Source organism: Vombatus ursinus, unplaced genomic scaffold (genome assembly GCF_900497805.2).
Source record: "Vombatus ursinus unplaced genomic scaffold, bare-nosed wombat genome assembly UNPS02014874.1, whole genome shotgun sequence".
In the NCBI taxonomy this organism is placed as follows: Eukaryota; Metazoa; Chordata; class Mammalia; order Diprotodontia; family Vombatidae; genus Vombatus; species Vombatus ursinus.
Window position 1 is genome coordinate 19,421,482 of NW_020954652.1, and position 22,937 is coordinate 19,444,418.

Here is a 22,937-nt window from a genome sequence, read left to right on the forward strand (position 1 = left end):
AAATGGCAAACCGCTCCAGCATCTTTTAAGAAAACCGCAAATAGTGTCACAGAGAGTTGTACACAACTGAAACAACTGAACAACAAAATGAAGTATTACAGAAAGGTGAAAAAGAATGAGGACTGAGAAATGATCACTGAGATCATATTAGGATCCTAGAATTTAGAATTAGAAATGATTTTAGACATCATCTGGTCTAGAGATGGACCAACTGGCTGGAGGGCTGCCTGCTTTTGTGTGGCTAATGAGCTAAGAATTTTTACATTTTTAAATACATTAAGACTTTTCTTTTAAAACATAAGAGCTATTCTTAGCTCCCATGCTGTACAGAAACAAGCAGACCTGTGCTGACTCAAATCTAGTTTAACCTACTAATCTTACAGATGAGAAAGAGAAGCCCAGAGGCTAAGTGTTTATCCATGGACACATAGGTAATAATAAAGGTAACTTTTATAGCACTTGAAGGTCTGCAAAATACTCTTCATGTATTATCTCATGTAACTGTGACTGCCACTCTTATGAGGTAGATGCTGTTATTATCCTCATTTTACAGAGAAGGAAACCGAGGCTAGGAGTTGTTAAGTGACTTGCCTAGGTTTATATGGCTAGTCTCTGAGGCTAGATTCAAACTTGGGTCTTACATACTTCAGATCTAGCACTCTTACTCTACCTAACTGCTTAAGTAAAGTAGTAAGTAATTGAGCTGTCATTAGGATTCAAGGTCTCCGACTCTGAACCTTGTGTTTTTTTAAAGTATAATATTCTGCCTTCACATGACCACTAAAATACTGATGCCCCAGTGTTTTATTTTTTTTAAGATCTAGTGGCGTGCAGTGCATCTTTGAACTATTTCGCTTCTTTAAATAAATTATTTTGCCAACTAATACACTGACAAACAACAGTAGTCTCTAATTTTGTTTAAAATTATTATTACTTTAGGAAAATTAAATTACTACACAAATTCTTTCATCTAAGCAAGTAATCTTACTGAATTTAGATGCTTTTAGTTCAGGACTTAGTCTAGTCCAAGAAAAAAATGAATTAACAGAGTACTGTTTGAAATTTTAACTCTTATATTTCATCAGGATTCCCAGCTCTGCTTTTAAAAAATGAATGCTCACTGCACTGCAAATAAACATAGTTGATTATGGGAAATAGCTAGTGGGATGATTAAAAAGACATTTAAAAATGTTATTTTTAAATGGTCACTGCCATTTGAGATTCATATGATCTGAATGAATGAATGAATGAATGAGCTGTTCCTAAGTTCTAAGCCCTACAGATATTAGTACAAAAGTGAGACAGTCCTTTCTCTCAAGGAGCCTAGATTCAAATAGGGGGAGACAACACATTTAGGGGCATGGTGATGATCTCCAGGAGTTCTAAGCTGAAAGACTCAGCTTCTCCTCTTCGTGGTCTCTGGAGGTATTCAGACTTAAGTACATGCTTTTAAATGCTCTCTCAGAAAGCTAAGGAGGTAGTGTTGTTAAGTTTGTGTATTTCTCCACTTACTGTAGGGAAAGAAAAAAAAACCCTACAAAAATAGAGATAGCTTTAGAACAGAATGTTTAGAAGTGTAAAACAATATCACCATAGCCTGCAGCTATTAGATTATAACTGTAAGGATCAAAATGAACCATGAATGGACAGCTTTCAAGAGGTGTTTTCTATAAGACTTTTTTCAGTTGTCATCTTGGCTATAGCAAGTTAGCTGCAACAGAGTTCCTTCTGTAAAGAATGACTTCATAGTGAAGAAACTGTATTTGGGGCTGATCTGCTGTTGGATCAGTTGGCTGATGGATGATGGCTGGACAACACTTACCATCAGCACTTACTAGCTTTTAATGCCTTGCCTGTGAGGAAACTTATGAAATACTAGTTTATGATATAAAATCAAATTAATAAGTATACAGTTTAGGTTGAGATGCTAAGGGGAAAAAAATCAAAGCCTATAGATGGATTGAGGTTATTTGTACACAGCAGCAAAAAGTATATACAGACACATATGCATGTCTTGAATATTTTAGAGTCTGAATGGCTCTTTAGTTATTGTAAATAAGTTGGGTTTATTTTAGTATCAAACTATAATTAACTTCATTTTTATATCACATTAGTTTAATAAAAATGCTGGGTTTTAAGAAGAAAAATGACAAGATTTGAATAGTGGCTTTGAGTTTATCTTTCTTGAGGGTTTTTAATATAATTGCTAATGATGGACAACTGCAAATTTTGTGTTTTATTTCTTATATAAAGAGGATGTTTCATGAAAATTATTGGTTTGGATTACTAGTATTCTTTTAATTTTATTCATGTTTTGTAAATATGGAGCCATTCAGTTGCTTTTGAAAGGAAGGACACTGACAATTCATGTCAGTCATTTTATTGAATAAAATATACAATAGCCTTTATTCAGGCTTTAAAACTTCATGTGCTTTCTGCATCTTTTTGTGCTGTTAAACCATAACTTTCTCTTGAAAATTGTTTCTTCTCTTTCCTTCTGTGATGCAGCTCTTTCCTGATACTTTCTACCTTTACTTCTTGGTCTGCTCCTTTCATTTCTCCTCCTTCTTTCAATGTTTGGATATTTCTCTCCTTCCTTTTTCCATCTCATATTTCTTGCTCATTGTGATCTCAATGCCATGACTTCCATTACCACTTCTATGTGTCTAGCCTTGGTTTCACCAGTTCCTTTAGATATTGTTTCTACCTTTCAAATTCAACATATTTAAATCAACTCACTGTCATCTCCTAGATGACCATTTTCCCCCTAAGCTATACAGTGTTTCAGTCACCTATACACAAATTGAGGGCATCCTTGATGAAGGCAGTATTAGGAAATAAGAAGACTTTTTTTTTTTTTTTTGCTAGCAGTATTCAATAATGGGCCACATCTTTGCCACATCACAGTTAACTGCTATTGTATTAGCCAGCATTCAGCCAGAGAAATGCAAAACTCATTAAACTGGTTCTCTTTACAGACCAGCCCAGCCAGTTCCTTACAAATCATGGGGATTCTTTGTTGTCTAGTCATCATCCATCAGCCAGCTGATCCAATAGCAGATCAGCCCCAAAGTCTGGTTTTCCCCATTTTTCTTTTCCTTCTCTAACTAGAGAGAGCAGCAGAGAGCAACATGCCCTTTTGAGAGGTTTCTTCTCTCTCTCAGGCTGTAGGTAACGCTAAATCCAATGAGCTTTAGTGTTTATGCTTCTAAGAAGGAACTAGCACCTGATGCCTCTCTCTTCTGCCTCTCCTGTTGCCAGTTTCTTCATGTAATTCTGAGAAAACTGGTTTTTCCATCCTTACGTGTCTTCAGTTCTCTCTGGCCTCTTTGTTCATTACCAGCCAGTTTCAGTGGCTTTCAGTGGCTCAAATCAGAGCCTCCCAGTAATCAGTGACTCACTTTACTCTTATGAGATAAAAACTCATGAACTCTCCTTTTTCTTAGTTATAATATAAACAAGTAGTCCTTGTTTAGTAGTTCAATTAGCCCGCAATCTCCGAACAGTTATATTTATCACTTTTTGAATATTCTTAAGCCTTAAAAACAGTTATACACAAGTGATCTGATTGGTTCCATTTTCCTTGAAGCCTCATGCCTCAAAAGAGGCCTCTTTTAACATTGTTTCTCAGAAGATTGTTTTTTTCACACTTGCATCTTATATGTTTTTAGGAAATAAAAGGTTTTTTTTCTGTTCATTTTAGCAACCAAATTGCATACAAAAGCAATGTTATATTACATTATATTATATGGAGAAGTTTTTTGTTTTCAAATAGGTTCATCATAGCTGTGGTGACAAAAATTTAAAACTCCAAATCAATATGGTTTCTGGCAATGAGTCTTTCTGGTTTGGAATTTATTGATATTAAAAATTTCACAAAATGCAATTAAGTCATACTTATATGTCTAATGAATTTTTCTTTGCAAGCATATAAAAGTTTCTTTAAGTGCAATATTTAGCTGCAAATTTTTTTTTTGACTAGGACCTGTGATTTCACTGATATAGGAAACTTCTACCATCAATGTAAATCTTGACCTTTTTTGAACCTTATATTCTTAGGGAGTTGCCTGGGATCATCGGGAGATTTTTTGTAACTTATCCAGGTCACGTGGGTGGGATTTGGACTGTTGTGACTAGCTCATTGCTACTCAGCCTGTCAGAAACAATATGTATGAGGTTATATGCCAGGTTAATGCAGTGTTTGTATTGTTATTTTAGTCATTCATTTCCTGCTTTTATATCTAGAACTAGAAAAGACCTCAGATGCCATGGAGTCCAACTTCCTCATTTTTTTCATTTGAGGAAATTGAAGCCCAGGGAGAGTGACATCCATGGTCACACAGTAAATGTCAGAGATGGCATAGAGTTTGAATTCAGGTCCTGTGATTTGAGAACCAATGATCTCCATGCTGTACATGTTGCCTCTGAATTAATTGCATATCTTTCTTTTACTTATGTGAAGAATTCAGCCTGTCAAACAATCCCCGACCCCCCTTCCGGCCAAATATCTTAGCAAGTCTCTTAGTAATTCACCTGTCTTATTTAGAGAGAGTTTTACAGTTTTAATGGTCATCAATGACTTACCTAATCTTTAGAAATTGTTAATCAGTGAAAATTACTTAGGAATTTCAGTTTCAGATTCTTACTTTTTTTTTGTTTGGAATATTATTCTCAGAATAAAAATCTTTAATAAAATTAAGTCAGCTCTGATCTTCATTCAGATCGTTTCTGCTTTTCCCATTCATCTAGCAAATTCTAGAGATGTTTTTTAAGGACACAAAGTTCATTTTAAAAGATCATAACGTGACAAAATGGGAAGAACATTTGTGAAAGATTGCCTATTTCCTCTTGTCATTCCATTTAAGGTTTTTTTTTTAAACTCCAGGATAATTGATAAAGATTTTTGAGCTGTGCCTTTTAAAGGTTTAGGTAACTCGGGCAATTAACATAAACCCTTCTGTTTTCTAAGACCTAGATTCAAGTCACAATGGATGCCATTAGTAGCATATTTTTCCTACAATTCTCGTGCCTCAGGTAATAAAAATTTATAATTTTTCCTTCTAAATTCTCATACAAGTACAAAATTACATGTTCACATGTGACTTTTAGTTCGGATATGTCTTGCCTCTGTTTCGGAATATATTAGCAACATTGTTAAGAAGAAGGACTAAAATTCTTATTTAGGATCTTTGAAAATTTTCCTAAGAATAATAGGGCACTTTGAACTGATTGAAAATTAAGAAAATAGGGGCAGCTCGGTGGCGTAATAGATAGAGGAACCGCTCTGGAGTCAGGAGGACCTGAGTTCAAATACGGCCTCAGACACATAACATGTACTAGCTGTGTGACCCTGGGCAAGTCACTTAACCCCATTGCCTAGTCCCCCCCCCCAAAATTAAGAAAATAGGATTGTAGTGGCTAAAATATTAGTGTACTTTTAAGGGCAAGTTGATCAGCCTCAAAAATACTATGTTTGAATGTGACAGTTTGTAGTGCATATTTTATTTTTGTAATTCTTGGCTCAAAGGGCTAAAGTGCATGGGACTCTGTCCTCATTGTTGGAGATGGATTACTCAGTGCACCTATTTGAGGGGCAGTCAAAGTTGGCGAAAGCTGGAGACAAGAGAAAATTAATGATCTTTTTGGGATTCCAAGTTTGAGAGAAAAGATGAGCCATTCCCAACTCTTAAGGTCCTCAGAGAGAGAAAAAGGCTGTGGGAAGAAATTGCTAAGTAGAGGATCTGGCGGTTTCTATCATAGCCCTATCCCCACCTTGCTACATTGGAGATTTTGAGTAATTTGCCCTTGGGACTCAGAGACAGAGAGACAGAGAGACACACACACACACACACACACACACACACACACACACACACAGACACACACACACACACACACACACACACACACACCCCCCCAACCCCGCCCTCCCTCTCTCTGGTTTAAGTTTGCTATCTGTTTCGATAAATGAGTTTATTTGATATTTGCTGTGTCTATTCATTGTGAAGCTGGCATTTAGTAGGAAGAGAGTGAAGCTTAGAATATATACCTTGGAGTCTTCCTTCCCTGATAAGAAATAGCAATCAGTAGTGTAATTTGATCCTAAAAATTAACCTAAAAATTACTTTCCTTGGACTAACAGTCTTTAAGGAAGCAGATAGATAAAATTCTTGTACCCACTCTCTCAGAGGAGAGCAGAGTGGCTAGCCTCTGGTCCCAAACTCCTGTTTTCCTTCCTGGCAGGAATCTAAGTCTTTCTTGGAGAAGAGTTGGGGGAGAAGACTTTAGAGATAATTGTTCTTGCTTCCCAGCGAGCTGCACGTAGACTGACCAATGTGGACATATATAACCAATATAGGCAAAACAAAGCAAACAACACTTATACCACCTTATTTCTTGCACTTCTATAAAATCACAATGATTTTGGTATTTCTATTTACGTCCACGTAACTATAAAAAAAAAATTAAACACTTTTGTAGTAGTGATTACAATTTTACAAAAAACTCACATGAAACTTCTGATACAATTTAAAAACTGCCTTCTCTCGAGAAGAAATTCATAGATCCTGTCTTATGTTTCATCTCCCAAATGAATATTGATGTTATTTCCTGATCTTCCAGTAATCTTATCAACTAGTCTATTGGAGCTCTAAACAGAGAGAACATAATTATTTAATTGGGTGCTTATCTATTCTGGCAGAAGGTCAAGTTCAAAAACTTTAAGATTAATTCCTTTGCTTTCATGAAAATACCTCATTAAGATAAGAACTACTTTCTAACAATTTATAATCAGATAACTCTATCGTAAGCTTATGACACAAAGTTTTTCTTAAGAATATTTTTTCATAATTACTCATACTTTTAATGAAGTTGAAAATTTACGTGTGAAAAATAGGACTGTGATTGTGTTTCATGATGTATTAAGTACCACTTACTTTGCCACATTATTCATTTTTAACATCATTTTTTATGAGAAATATCTTTGGTTCAGTAGAAATGATATAACTAGTATTTTTTCAGATGTAAAATGGTGTCAGATTTCTTGCTGTCAGAAGTATTTATGTCACTACTACTTTGGGTGCAAGATGCTGTGAAATATTTTTTAAAAGGAATTGTAAACTTTAATAGCTTAATATTGCACTAAGATTTTTGGGACACCCTGTACAGGGTATATACAGAAAAAAAAAACGGTGATGATTTGGGGAAGACTATTAACTTGGCAAATCAGGAAAAGCATCTTGAAGAAGGTAGCACCTGAACTGACCCTTGAAGGAAATCAGAGTCTCCAGCAGGCAGAGGTATGGAAAGAAAACGTTTCTTGCCTTCAGGAATCTCACAGTTTAGCCAATGGAGACAAAAGTATAACAGTGTTAAAATGCTTCGTATTTCCAATCTGTTGTTGCCCTCTGGGTCATGAATTCTTTCTGGAGAATCTCACTAAACTAGATCTGATAACCCTTTTCTAAACTTATTTCTCCTTAACTGCTTTGCCGTTTTTGAAGTGGTACTGCTTATATTCTTTATTTTTTTTGCCCTATAATATTTTTCAAATAAGCCAGTATTTTAAACTGGCTTCACATTTTCTACAATGCAGTTGGTCTGTAAAACATGAAGTATCATAGTCTCTAAAGAATCAAATTGTGGAAGCAGCTAGGTGGTGCAGTGGATAAAGCACCAGCCCTGAAGTAAGGAGGACCAGAGTTCAAATTCGGCCTCAGACATTTATTAGCTATTAGACCCTGGGCAACTCACTTAACCCCCATTGCCTCCAAAATTAAAAAAAAAAAAAGAATCAAATTGTGACTGATCCAGAAAGCATTGATTTTACACACACACACACACACACACACACACACATGTATGTAGGTATATATTTGTTTATATACACCTACATATACATATAGATGTAAGTGGGGTGCCATAAATTATTAATGATAACTTGTACAACATAAGTGGCATAAAAGGAAGCATCCATGAGATTTATAAGCCTTTATGGCCCAGGTTAGCCATAAAGTGAGAGAGATAAAAAGTCTGAATGTTGCACTGGTACCCACATGATACTGAAAGGCTTGGGGTAAGATTGTTCCCTCCACCCTCTCCTGTTTCTCTCATTTGTGGGAGGATTTGGACAAGAGGAGAATGAGGTTTTAAAGGATTGTGGTTTGCACACTGGAATAAGTAACCACATTGAGATTAAAAATCCGCTGAAGTATGATCTTTGATTAATAAAGTCAACCAGGGTACTTTATTGGCTCCTCTATTTTATTAAGCTTCTTTTTGTAGTAACTGTTTTGTATCAGTTATATTTATTAGGGAATTATAATGGAATCGTTATCTTGACGTTTTCCATTTCCTTTCATTTATCTTCATAGCTTGTTTAAATAAGTTGGGTCTCAATGATGCTAACTGCGCATACATATTCATCATTCTAATTTGTATTTACGATGATCTTTGATTAGTTGACTATATACAAATAGCTGATTCTGAGATGACTATATTTGTAAGCAGTCTTTATCAAGGTGTATTCAATTTCTTTTTCTTTTTTAGTATATTGTTTGGTGCTGGTTATAACTAGTTTCTTTCTGCTCTTCCTTAAGAAAATATTAATATATAGGCATGAGCCCTCTGAATTCTCTAAATAGCTTTTTGATCCAGAATTACATATTCCAACCTATTTTTCTTTATTCTGTTTTGTATACAAATGAATGAAAAAGCATTTTTTAAAACAACTATTACATGTTAAGCTCAGTTCTGGGGACACAAATACCAAAAGCCCCGTAGTCACAGTCCTCAAGGAGGTTATGCATTTTAATGTGAAAGACAGCACCCTTAGGGAATTGATGAGCCGGACCAGAGACTTACCAAGTTACTTGGAATGGTAAATGGAGTCTGTCGGGGAACAGTGGCAAAATTGATTTCCTTATGGTAGGTAGGGAGGAAAGGTCATTAGTGAGGAGGTTGTGGAGAAGTTGGTTGGAGAGGTTAGTGAATCTTTGCTGGGGCTTTTCTGGAATAGTAATCTGGGAGAAGCAATCACCAATCCAGTAAGCAGGTCTTCAGGGGGGAGGTTCCCCCAGGATGTGGTGTCTGGTATAGACTTGCCTGGTAGTTGGTAAAGATTAGTGATTAATTAAAATGAATTAAAATTAAAAATTAATGATTCATGTAGTGAATAATAATATATAAGTAGTAATCTCCTAGAATCTGTTTCCTTGTGTGATCATGATCATTTCAGGGTGAAATGACTGAGTGTTTCATTGTTTCCTGTTACTTTTGGGTATGTGATGAAACAAACCGTTAAGTTCTCTGTTTGCTTCTTCTAGCAAAAGGTACGCACTTTTCTATCATTTACCTGTAACTTCTTTAAATCTTCTAACTTTGTAAAATGTATGTGTAATTAGATATGCATTAATACTAGCTACTGTGCATGAGTTTTTTTGAGTAACTGAGATTTTTTTTTCTGCTTAATTCTCTCATTTGTGGCACTAACTCTTTTGTGTTTTATCTCAATGCTTAATGACTTCTTTCAGTGGCTGTTTGCCAAAAATAATGGAATCCAATAGATATTTTGGTAGCTTGTGAGGACAACATTGAGAATAATTTGAAACTGGGATTATCTCAAAAAATTTGGGAACTATCATCACTAGTTTCCCCCTTACCATCATAACTTGATAGTTGTGACACTATGACTCCTAGCAATGAGTCTTCAGCACAGACGTATCATGATCAAAGCTGTGCTTTCTGTAACTCTGCTGTGATAGATTAGATAGATGAAAAGAATGAAATAAACCTACACAATGATGAGCTCGAATGATTCAATTATAGTAAGATATTTGGAAGAAACACTTGTAAGGACACAGGAGGATATAATTTTAAGTACTGTAAAGTAGCCATGACTTTGGAAAGTAAGAGATAACATTTTTTCTGAGACAAAAGCTAATAAAAGCTAAAAATGTCCTAGATTTTCTTCATTCTCTGCTGCTGTGGCCCTAACTTCCCATCAAGACTTTTAAGATGAACTTGTGTCCTTTAGCCCTCTGGTTTTCTTCACGCTTTAGTTTCTATACTACGAATTTCACTTTCTTCCTTTAAAGGAGAATGGGTGTGACTAAAAAATTGACCCTTAGAGCCTGAAGATAACATTCAGTGAAATCTTACATAATATGTTGGTATAAGGGTATAAGTACCTCTATTGGTACTTTTGCTTTCTCTCCCTTAAGTAATATGCCCTTCAAGGTCAGTAATTGTCTCTAAATCTGTACAAAGATCTGTCTACATCTATATATAGCGTTTTATACACAGTAGAATATAAAAAATGTTTAAGTAAGCTGACCTGTACAGTTTTATTGTTAATAACCAGCATTCATTTTTGTTGACATGTGAGAATTTTTTTTTTCTGGTGCTTTTGTATCTTTGCAGAAAAAAGTGAAGTGTTGAAAATAAACTTGTTACCCGAAGCTGTGCCTGTAGTAATATTTTCAAGTTGTATTTTTTGGTCACATATAAAAATGATCATTTTCTTAAAGTATAAAAGATGGTATTTATCAGAGAATTATTACTCTTATTCATTTTAAAGAATGCTAATGTATAAATTAATAACTATTGGCAATTTCTTTAATTATAACAAAAATTTTACCAGTTTTGATTTGCTTTTAAAAACAAAATTACAAGAATTTTGGGCTTACAGCATAACTTAATTTAAAAGATCTGTCTTTTAACAGTCACTCATTAGTTTGAGATTTTCAGCAATTTTACTAAAGAGGAACATCTTAATCACCCTATCCCCATATTAAATTTCTTTTTAAAATAATTCAATAAATAAATGAATAAGGCAATACTGCCAAAAATAGTCACACTATTTTGGCAGAGAAAGAGTTACGTCCAAGAAAAAAGTCCTTAAAATAGATAAAATCTCCTTAGTATTTAACATTATGATTATTAGGCTTGGTGTGCATGTGCTTTCTACTTAGTAAAAGAAACTAAAACCATTTCTGTTTTCCTTTTCTTTCACTGATGCTTCTTTCCTGATGCATATTGCTTCTTCCTGGTGTGGACTGTATTTGTTTGCTGCTCAATTACACTACATTAAAAGCATGTTGGTGATGCCAAAGATGTCCATGGGCCATCAAGTAAGTGATTAAAATGTTAATAGCCTGTTTGGGAGCTAATATTTTAACATTTGTTTGTGGCAGGCAAGTAAGAGTTGTGTTGGTGTTCCAGTACTACTTCATTCTACCTTTCTTTGAAGGGAATAAAAATAGTGAATAATTTTCGTAGTTAACTCTCAGTTAATTAAATATCTTCTTAGGCTCAATAGTGAGGGCAATATAGAATAGGTGCCTTTTGGCAATTTTTGATTGATTTGTTCCTTTGTAGACTGTCATTAGCAGATTAGGGTCTCTCCGGAATATATCAGCCATTTTGACCAAAGCTGATCATATAGGAAGTTCTGCTGGTAGGACAGCCTTGGGGAAATTCCAGAAAGGTACATGGAATTCCTTTATTAAACTTCATCTATGAATTGCCATTTGCTATTACTGGTTACTAAGAAAATGTTATTGATATACTTTTTCAGTATAGAATAGATCACATAGATAATATGAATGTGAAAACCTTCTCTTTTAATTTTGAGTTTCTGTGATATAAATTATCCAAGGATCCATCAGCAGTACCTAATCAGTGATGTAGAGATAGTTATCTGCAGATTTTATTTCTTTTCAGGGCACAGGCTTATCTCTATAAAAGAAAAAAAAGAAAAAAAAAAGTCAGTGAGCCCAAAGTATTGACTTTCAGCATCCTTATGTAAAATGTGAATACATAAGCAGCATAGAAAAGTGGAATTTTACAGAAAGCAGGAGGAGAAGATAAGAGCATACATGTTTGGAAATAAATAACAGAAGGGGGAAGATAAGAACACCTGCCAGATGGTCAAACAGCCGCTGTGGTTTCCTTCCAGCCTTGATTCTGCGTGTGTTTATGACCTTTGAGCTTCTAGGAACGATGTCTGGAAGCTCAAAATAGAGACTGAGGCAGTGCCCTCTTCTTATCATAGTGGCAGCGAAAGGCCTGAGCCAGAGTTTTTCTTGTACAATTCCATCTATGGGACTTTTCTTATCTGTAAGGAAAGATATTAAATATCAATTTAAAAATTAATGTTTCTTTTAATTTCCATAATCAAAACTATGGATTGTACCATTCTATAAAGCATAAAATCATAAGACTTTTAGAATTGGAAAGAGTCTTAGAGAATTTGTAGTCCACTTCTGACATTTTGATTGGCGAGGAAATTGAAGCCCAAATTAAATTACTAAGGTTTATAGTAAATTGCGAAAACAGATAAAGAAATCAAGACTTAGGCCTCTAGATGCATTGCTTTTTCCACTCTACTGTGCTGCAAAATTACACTGAGTCATCAGAATTTGCTAAACTCAGAGCTAAATATTTTCATGTAAATGTTCAGTTGACTGTAAAATATTATACCCCTTTGCCTTCTCCAAACTCTTCCCTCAAACAGCAGGAAGAAAGCAAGACGTAGTACAAAGCTCAGTGTAGAGTGTCAGGAGATCTGAGTTCTGATGCCAGCTCCATGGCTCATCTCTGTATCCTGGGTGAGATCGGCTGTTTAATTTCTTGTATTCCATTTTCTAATGACTGTGAAGAAAACACTGGCGCAAGGGTCTCAAATAGTCCCTTCCACCTCTCAAATTCTGTGCCCGCTTAGGCCCAACACCTTTAAACACCGTGCCATCTTTTTGCTTTTAATTTGTGTAATATGCTTGATAAAACCACAGTCATCTGCATCTCAGATCCAAATAGAATACAGTTTAGTTCAATAATAAAAATCAAATTTAAAAAATAGATCTGGTTGGGGAAATATGACCAGAAAAAAATTGTAATCTTAAACCACTCCCTCCCCCTTTTAATGTTAAACAGCTATAGTTATTTTACGTCTGCTTCTTTGCTTTTTGCTATGAAGATTTGCTGTAATCCTTGGGAGATATTTTAAATTGTTTTTACATTTCCATAACTTGGGTGAACTCAGCTGTGATATTGAATATTAACTGTAAAAACATTTCAACTTTTGTTACCACCTGAAATGCTTCCATATCAGGATTTTGTTATGAGAAATTTTATGTGCATATGGAGAATTAAAAATTAGTTCTGATAATAGAAGAAACTTGCTTTCACTTTTATATGATTTTAAAATGTATGAATAGAATTTATTTATTTTTTCAACAAAAATAAGAAGTATGATATATTGGAAGGAACAGAATTCTGATTTACATCTTTACTTTGTTATAACTGGCTGTGTGACCCGGGCAAGTTGTTTATTAAACTTTCTGGCTTTTCATTTCCTTATCTGTAAAGTGAGTGAAACACTTCCAAGGTCCCTTTGAACTCTAAAGTTCTACGGTTTCTCTTAGAAATGTGAGGATGAAATTTGAGAATTTGAGAATTAATTTCCAAAAGAATCATGGTCAAATACGTCTCTTATTTAGTGAAGAGAGTAGATTCAATAAATATTAAAACCTCTGTGTAAGTCATAGAGGTTGTGTGATTGACATAGTGGATAGAGAACTGGCCTGAAAGCCAGTTCCAGCCCCACTGTGACATATCTTGACTGTGTGACCCTAGACAAGTCCCTTTATTTCACCAGAGATATCAAACATGTAGCCAGCAGCCTGACTCACTTTAATTGGGAAATATTTAACAAAATAACTTAAAATACAATAGAACATAAATAATGTTAATATGTGATTGTCTCAAGTAAATATGTGGCCACAGGGATCCTTATGGATCCTTATGGTTTAGTGGCCTCTGTTTCTATTTGATAACCCTGTTCTAGATAATTCTCTTAAGAGTCTAAGTTGCTGAGAAGGTACTGACCAGCATTGATAGAGAGAGTTTCCTCTTCAAGGAGTTCCTCATACCAGTGAGGTCACAGGTCTACTCTCTTTGTCTTATATGCAAGGTACTGTGCTAAGCATTGAAGTTGATACAAAGATGAGTAGTACCCATTCCCTGACTTCAGGAAATAACAAAAATGATAATAATGGCAAATAACTAGCATTTATATAATATTTCAAGGTTTGCAAAGGTGCCTTACAGATATTATCTCATTTTAGCCTCACAGAAACCTTGGGAGAAAGGTGCTAATCTTATACTCATTTTGCAGATGAGGAAACCGAGGCAGACAGAGCTTAATTGACTTGCCCAGAGTCACATAGCTAGTGAGTGTCTAAAGCTAGATTTGAACTTGTCAGGTGCTCTGTACATTGTACTACCTAGATGCCTAGTATAATTGGGAGATAATTCATAGTATTAACTGTGTTTTGTTAATGGACAAAGTGTAGTAACACTCATCACACATACTGATCTATTTAAAATTTTTATCTTAACATATAAAAGACCCTACTTTTGAACATATAAAATTAAGATCCACTGTATTGATCAGGAATTCCTAACCTGGAATCTGTGAACTTAAAAAAAATTTTTTTTAATAGCTGTATTTCAGTATGATGAATTTCTTTTGTAATCCTTTGTATTTTATGCATTTTAAAACATTCTTCTGAAAAGGGGTCCTTAGGCTTCATCCAGACTGTCTGATGGCTCCATGACACAAAAAAGGTTAAGATATCTTGTTCTAGGTATTAGACATCTGTAGTCAGTATTGCTTAGTTATATTCTTACCTTTGGAATTACCTATGAAAACCACTTAAAATCTTTTTTTTTTTAGATTCTACTTAAATTAAGGGGAGATACTATACCTAACCAGGATTTTAGACTTATGCATTGCTATGAGCTTTCATTATTCCTGATTAGCTCTAGTCTCACAATATGGTACAAGATGTACATATATTCTAAGTTTCTTTACTCTACTTTAGATGAATGAAGAACATTAGGGAGGTGAAGGTCACTTCTATATTTAGTGGAAACCAGTAGAGGGCACTGTAATGCCGTACATCACTCCATGAGTTTGTGTGTAATGTATTATACTCTGACGTTCAAAACCTTTCGTAACTTACCCCTTCCTACCTTTCCAGTCATCTTACACCTTCCTTCCTGAGATATACTCTTCGATCCAGTGACACTGGCCTCCTGGCTGTACCAGAAACAAGGCACTTTATCTCTCTGGGTGTCCCCCATACCTGAAATGCTCTCCTTCCTCCATTATGACTACCGACCTCCCTCACTTCCTTTAATTCCCACCTTAAATCCCACCTTCTGCAGGAAGCCTTCCTCAACCCCTTTTAATTCCAGTGCCTTCCCTCTGTTAATTATTTCCTAGTTTAGCTTGCTTTGTATGTGTTTGCCTTTTCTCTCTCCCCTTAGATTATAAACTACTTGAAGGCAGGCACTGTCTTCTACCTCTTCCTGTATCCCCAGCACTTAGTACAGGTCCTGGCACATAGTAGGCACTTATTAAATGTTTAATGATTTATTAATACTTTACTAGATTTCACTTTAGGTACAAAGTGGACATAGTGACAAAACTGAAAATGCAATAACTAAATTATTGTTGTCTGACATCATTATGTTTACTGTATAATTACTTGGTTGATGTTAAGAGAATATTTCCTAGCGCCTATTTGTTTTCTCCCTTCTGACTGGGCAGATTCTACAAGAAATGAGGTGGAAGGAATTGTAGATTAGGATTTCTGATCTCTTTTGAATAGCTAGGACCTATGCGTTTTTGCCACTCCTACTATACTAGGTGGTTTTCATAGGGTTATCAGGAGGAGAAACATTCAGTAGCACCTCCATCTCCCAGTATGGTTAGAGAATGGGATAGTCTGCTGGACTGGATTTTTCAGTTAAATGATTGGTTAGCACCTACCTAAGTAAAATTATCCTAGGATTTCTGCCTCTTAACCCCTATAATGGTCAAATATAAACATTGGTTCATTTCTCCACTTTATAATTTTAGAAATGTTGTATTTATTAACCTCATTTCTTCAAACTGCTGTCTACCAGCAATCAGTCATGTGATTTTTCTTAGGGGATGTTAAATTTTTACTACTTAACAATATTTTTGAAAGTCTTTATTCAAAATCAAATAACACCAATTCTCAGTTCTGTTAAGATGAGCTTTTGAATACCCTTTGGGCAATTAAAATAACTAGACAATTTCATTAACGATTGTTTGTACACCCCCCTTTTTATCATTCATAGTGTTATAAAAAGTTAATTTTGAACTTGTCAAACAATTTACCTTCTCATGTATTAAACCAAAAATAGCAGTGTGAATCTTTAAGAAAAGTTAAAAAATAAGTAAACAAAAATTGGGAGTGATCAAATACCATGGTAACTAATATGCTGCTATAAAGTTATCTGGTTAGTATTGATTTTCTTTTCTTCTTTTAGCCTTGGTAACAAACAGTGATGATTCACACCTTCTGACCTCAGCAAAGATGAATCAGCGACAGGGAAAAGAAGCCTACCTAACTCCAACCAAAGACTTGCTTCCACCATCACTGAGTCCAGGAAGTGCTCACAGCCAGGGTGAGAGGTTCTGAGTATTGAACAGTAATATGCAAGTTTTATATGTTTGACCTACCTTTATCTTTTTAATTTTCTGCCTTCTCTTTCAGAAATAGTACTCTCAGTGTAAGTGAACATTGTGGATTTTATCTTTCCTCCATTTTTTTCACTGACATAAATAACTTGTGTGCCTTTTGGTCAGTTTTACAAAGGTGAATGTCTTCTGACTCAGAAACATTCAGTTTAATATGTTGACCTCTTCCAATGTGATAAGAAGCAGACGCTCTTGCTCCTGAAAGTTTTAAATAGGTAGAGTTGGCATTTAGAATCTGCTGCTTATCTAAATAATAGGTAAATTTTGAACCCTAATCATTTTGCTCTTAAAGTCAGCTCTTGATGATCTCTCTCTCACAATCAGACTTAATTTTCATTTATTTTCTTTTTTCAGATGACACTTGTATTTTCTACTTCACTTAAATTAAAAATTAGTTCTTTACTTGCTTAGAATTTTATGCTGAAAATATTTTTTTAAACTGGTTTTATGGACAAGAGAGATGTGAAGCCTTTGCTACCCCAATGTAATGATTACTATATGATCTTATGGAAAAGTAATCGAATAGATATTTGAAAAGTTAATTTTTTGCAAAAAGGCATCATCTGGTGGTATATTCAGGGTCAACTTTGGAGACATTAAGACCTCACTTCAATTTTAGCCAGTGACACATATTGGCTGTGTGACTCAGGCAGGTCATAACTCTTCTATGCCCCAGCTCTCTAAGATTGTAAGCTACAGAATAGTTGCTGCTATGCAGTGGTAGAGAGAGTTTTCTCATCAAGAGCTACCCATACAGATAAAATCATAATTCTAGACACAGAAATTCATATTTGTCATCACAAGGCGTGAGGATATCTGGGGAAAAAAATGTTAAGATATAGATTCATAGTTTCTGGTCTTGTTTCTTGTCTCTAATGCCTGCCAGCGTTTTCTGTCTTTATTTGTACTTCTTTAGAGGTACTTTAAAAAATATATTATACATATTTACACCACTGTTTGATGGATCATTCCCATTTTTAAGTATGTTATAGTAACAGCAACTCATACCCTATTCTAGGCATCCCCTAGAGTGGTCACAGTTAGACTGTCGCAAAGGCTTTGTTGCTGTGATCATTCTGCCATCAAGGAAGAACCCTGGGAGGGAAAAGGCGAAAAAGTAACCATTTCTTTCATTAAGCCTCCCTTCATAAACCAGCATAAGGAGAGGTAGCTCTGACAAGAGTCCATACTCCTAAAAGTTCGAGCCAACCAGTTATCCTGGGCATGGACCTCCTCGAAACCCATTCCCAACAGGTACTGTGTGACAGATCCAAATCAACCAGGTCTTCTTGTGATCAGGGCCTGTTACTGAGTGAGATTTATTCAAGAGAATGCTTTAGTCTTCTTACACTTAACTTCTAGCCATGTACTCTTTAGTCCAATGACAGACTTTCTGGCTTTTTCATGAACAAGAAACTCCTTCTCTTAACTCCAGACACTTTCTCTTACTGTCTGTCCACCATGCCTGAAATGCTTTGCTTCCGCCTTTCTGACTATTGGCTTCCTAACTAAATAGGAAGTTCTTTGAAGTCCTAACTAAAATCCCACCTTATACAAGATGCCTATCAACTCCTCTTATCTCTAGTGCTTTCCCTCTATTAATAATTACTATTTATCATGTATGTAGCTTTTTTCATATATATCTGTTTGCATGTTGTTTCTCCCCTTAGATTGGGAGCTCTTTGGGCAGGGACTTTTGCCTCTTTTTGTATCCACAGCCCTTCAGTAAGTGGCACATAGTAGGTGTTTAACAAATATTTATTGACTGGCTCAACAAAGCTAAGGGCTAGTCTCTTAGGGAAATACAATTAAAGGTGTAACTTCTCAGAAAGCTCATCTTGGTCATAAACAAAGACTTACCTACTTGTAAGCTCATCAGATGGGAGGAAACTCTTGTCATCAGTTATGGGGAGTAGCAAAAGTGATTTCCTACTCACCTTACTAGATTCACCTGCAATTCAAGACATCACCTCCTGTCTTCCATTGTGTTTGACTCTCTGTGTCACCACTTGGGGTTTTTTTTTTGGTAAAGATACTGGAGTGGTTGGTCATTTCCTTCTCTAGCTCATTTTACAGATGAGTAAACAGAGGTATCTGAGGCCAGATTTGAACTTAGGAAAATGAGTCTTCCTGATTTTAAACCCAGTACTCTCTACTGCTCAAACTAGCTGCCGCATTAACTTTGTTACCTTCTCACAAAATGAATTGGCTGACCTAGACTCTTGGGAGATTAGGTTCCACCCTTTATGTTGCTAGATTCATAGTCTCATAATTCAAGACCTTGCTTGAAGTCTCACATTTTTCTCATTCAATCCATCTTTGTAAAGAATAGTTCTGATTGGAGGCCAAGATGGTGGAGTACAGGCAGCAACCCAGCTAACTTCTCTCAACATTCCCCACCAAACAACTTTATAATAATGCCTCAAATCAAATTTTGAAGTGTCAGAGCCTTCAAAAGGTCAGGGCGAGACATTTTTCTTTTCTTTTTTTTTTTTCCCCACTTTTAATAAACATTTTATTTACTGACCAACAAAGTAGTTCTAAAACCATAGCTTCTGGAAGAACCACTTGTTTTTGCCTGTCTTGTACCTTTCCTCAAATTTGACCTTGGCCTCCCTCCTTGCCTTACAATTTAGTGTAGGGTCATGGAATACATCCTTGTTGACAACTGTTTTGTCCAATGGGATATCCACAGAGTATGAGGTGGTTGTAGTTATAAACTTTCACAAAGGACTTGATTTTTGATCTTAATTGCAGTCAGTTTTCAAGGGTAGCGGTCAATACCTGCCACCAAGGCATGGCTGTAGGGCCTGTTGGAGGTCCTATCATCATTGTTCTTGACGATGACAGCTTTGTGTGTGGAGTACCGCCTGGCCAGGACCAGCACCACCTTCCTGGGTTTCATGAACTTGCCCATTTCGACATGAAGGGGTCTCTCCTAGAGCCAAAAAGCTGAGACATTTTTCCAGGGGAAAACACTTAGGAGGTCTGGAGGAGACTGGGGTAGAGACCTGTCTGGAGCATACATGCATGGTGGAGCATACATGCATGGTAAAGCATCAGCAGAAGCTTTGAGAGCTCTCAGCTCAGAAATGGTAAGGGGGTTGGACCACTGGTTAAAAAGAGATCACAAGGGACTTGTTTCTTGCACTGGGTACAGCTGACACTGATTGGCAAACTTGGTTTCCTGTACATGCTTCTGAGTTGCAGTTCAAGGGCTGAGAGGAGTACTTGTGAGCACAAGAGAACAGGGGCCCTGGTCACAGTTCCAAGGCTAAGAGGAATGCTAGTGCTTCCAGCAGCAGGGGAAGAGGACCCCCTTGTTACAGTTCCAGGGCCAAAAGGCATGCTAGTGCTTGTGGCTGAAGGGGACTGGGAACCCCTCCTAGGTAAAGACCAGAGTGCAAACCAGGAAAGCCGTGACCACACTTCTCCCAGGATCAAGTTACCTTGGAAGCACTCCAAACTTGCAGATCCCCAGAATTAACTCTGAAAGCAACAGAATGAAAAACCTGAAACTTGGGGCAGTGCCTCCTTTCTCCCAGGTGAGCACAACTCAACTTTAACATAAAGTTCAAAGTCAAGAAATAGGTTGGAAAAATAAGCAAACAACAACAAAAAAAATTGACCATAAAAAAGCTACTATGGTTGCAGGGTACACCATAATGCAAACTTGGAAGAAGACAATACCATGAAAACAGCTTCAAGCAAAGCCTAAAAGAAAAATTCTAATTGGACCTTAACTCAACAAGTATTCCTGAAAGAATTAAAGAAAGCAATGAGTGGTAGAGGAAAAATTGGGAAACAAAATGAGAGTGATGCAAGAAAATTATGAAAAGAGAATTAACACCTTGGTAAAAGAGACACAAAAAAAAACATTGAAGAAAGCACAAAAGAAGCACAAAAAGTTGCTGAAGAAAAGAAGTCCTTAAAAAGCAGAATTGTCCAGTGAACACAAGTTCACTGAGGAAAATAATTCCTTAAAAATTAAAATTGGGCAAGTGGAAGCTAATGACTCCTTGAGACGTCAAGAAACAATAAAAGAATGAAAAAAATAGAAGAAAATGTGAAATATCTCATTGGAAAAACAACTGACCTGGAAAATAGATTAAGGAGAGAGAACTTAAGAATTGGACTGCCAAAAAACCATGATCCAAAAAAGAACTTAGACATCACATTTCAATAAATTGTGAAGGAAAACTGTCTATATATTTTAGATCCAAAGAGTAAAAAAGAAATGAAAAGAATCCACCAATCACCTCCTGAAGAGAGATCACAAAATGAAGATTCCCAGGAATATTATAGCCAATTCCAGAACTCAAGAGAAAATATTGTAAGCAGCCAGAAAGAAACAATTCAGATATCATGAGGCCACAGTTAGGAACACAGAAGATTTTCCAGCTTCCACATTAAAGGAGTGGAGGGCTTAGAGTATGATATTTTGGAAGGCAAAGAGGAGCTAGAATTACAACCAAGAATAACTTACCCAGCAAAACTTGAATATAATCTTTCAAGGGAAAAAAATAGGTATTTAATGAAATAGAGGAATTTTAAACATTCCTGATGAAAAAACAGGGCTGAATAGAAAATCTCACTTTCAGATGCAAGAGAAAACATAAAAAGGTAAACATAAAGAAATCACAAGATATCATAAATCAGTGAGATTAAACTGTTTACCTTCTTATGTGGAAAGATGATTCATCTAACTCCTAAAAACTTTATCATTATTAGGGCAGTAAAAGGGAGTTTATATGGACAGAGGGCATAGGTGTAAATTGATTGTGTTGGAATGATCTCTACAGAAGTATGCACTGGAAGAAGGGAGAATGGAGAGGTAGATGGGGAAAAATTTTCTCTTGTAAAAGAGGCTGGCACAGGGAAGAGCTTGTACAGCAGAGGGGAAAATGGGGAGGGAGTTTGGCAGACAATGCTTGAACTTCACTCTTAATGAGTGAGCTGTGAATTGGTTCAGAGAGGGAAGAATGTATGTGTGTATACTTATGTATAGAAATCTGTCTTACCCAGTAGAGAACTAGGAGGGGAAGGGAGGGGATAAGAGAAAGTGAGAGAGAGACAGAGACAGAGACAGACATGAAAGGGAAGACAGATTAAGGGAGGCAGTGGTTAGCAGCAAAGTAGACCTTTGAGAGACAGGATAAAGAGATAGAGAAGAATAAACAAGAAAATGGAATGGAGGAAAATACACAGTAATCATAACTGTGAACTTGAATGGGATGAGCTTACCCTTATGGGTGATAGCAGAACGGATTAGAAACCAGCATCCAATAATATGTTGTTTGCAAGAGACACACTTGAAACAGAAAGCCACACACAGTGTTAAAATAAAGGATTGTAGCAGAATCATATATGCTTCAGCTGAAGTAGAAAAGGTGTGAGTAGCATTCATGAACCCAGATGAATCAAAAGCCAAAATAGACCTTATTAACAGAGATAATTAGGGAAACTAAATTTTGCTAAAAGGTATAGATAAGTAATATCAAAAATTTTTACAGCAGGTTTCTCTGATAAAGGCCTCATTTCTCAAATATGTAAAGAATTGAATCAAATTTACAAAAGTAAGATCCATTCTTCAGTTGATAAATGGTCAAAGGATATGAACAGGCAGGTTTCACAAGAAGAAATCAAAGCTAACTATAGTCACATGAAAAAATGCGCTAAATCACTATTGATTACAGAAATACAAATTAAAACAACTTTAAGATTGCACCTCACATTTATCAGAAATGACAGTGCTGGAAGGGGATGAGGGGAAGTGGGTACGTTAATGAACTATTGGTAGAGTTGTGAACTGGTCCAGCCATTCTGAAAAACAATTTAGAACCGTACCCAGAGGGCTATAAAACTATGCATACCCTTTTTTTTACCCAGCAGTACTGCTACAAAGTCTGTATCCCAAAGAGATTAAAGAAAAAAATAAAAGGACTTAGAATTACAAAAAATATTTCTATTAACTCTTCTTGTGCTGGCAAAGAATTGGAAATCAAAGGGATACTCATCACTTGAGGGGAATGGCTGAACAAGTTGTGGCATATGATTGTGATGAAGTGCTACTGTGCTAGAAAAAATGATGAGGGATGTAGTTTCAGGAAAACAGTGCAAGATCTATACAACTATGAATTGATGCAAAGTGAAGTGAGAAGAACTGGAAGATCATTGTGCACAATGGCTTGGCTGCTATATCAATACTGTGATCCAAGACAATTTCAAAGGACTCATGGGGAAAAAATGCTGTCCACCTCCAGACAGAGAACTGATGAGCCCTGAGTGCAAATGTGAAGTTTCCACTTTATTTTTTTTTTTTGCAATATGGCTAACATGGAAATATGTTTTGCATGATTCC

At 35.9% G+C, this 22,937-nt stretch overlaps 1 protein-coding gene and 1 pseudogene across 5 annotated transcripts in view; one reads left to right on the top strand and one right to left on the bottom strand.

Moving 5' to 3' along the window:
* Positions 1–22,937, top strand: part of OSBPL8 (oxysterol binding protein like 8) — a 214,993-nt gene that overhangs the window by 91,206 nt on the left and 100,850 nt on the right. For 4 of the 5 annotated variants that reach the window (XM_027842484.1, XM_027842488.1, XM_027842485.1 and 1 more), the window contains 2 exons: positions 11,093–11,129; positions 16,366–16,503. In XM_027842484.1, coding sequence (XP_027698285.1) covers positions 11,093–11,129; positions 16,366–16,503 — 175 coding nt within the window. The remainder of the gene's footprint in view (positions 1–11,092; positions 11,130–16,365; positions 16,504–22,937) is intronic. The other variant, XM_027842490.1, reaches the window with a different exon arrangement.
* Positions 19,117–19,493, bottom strand: LOC114028240 (annotated as a pseudogene).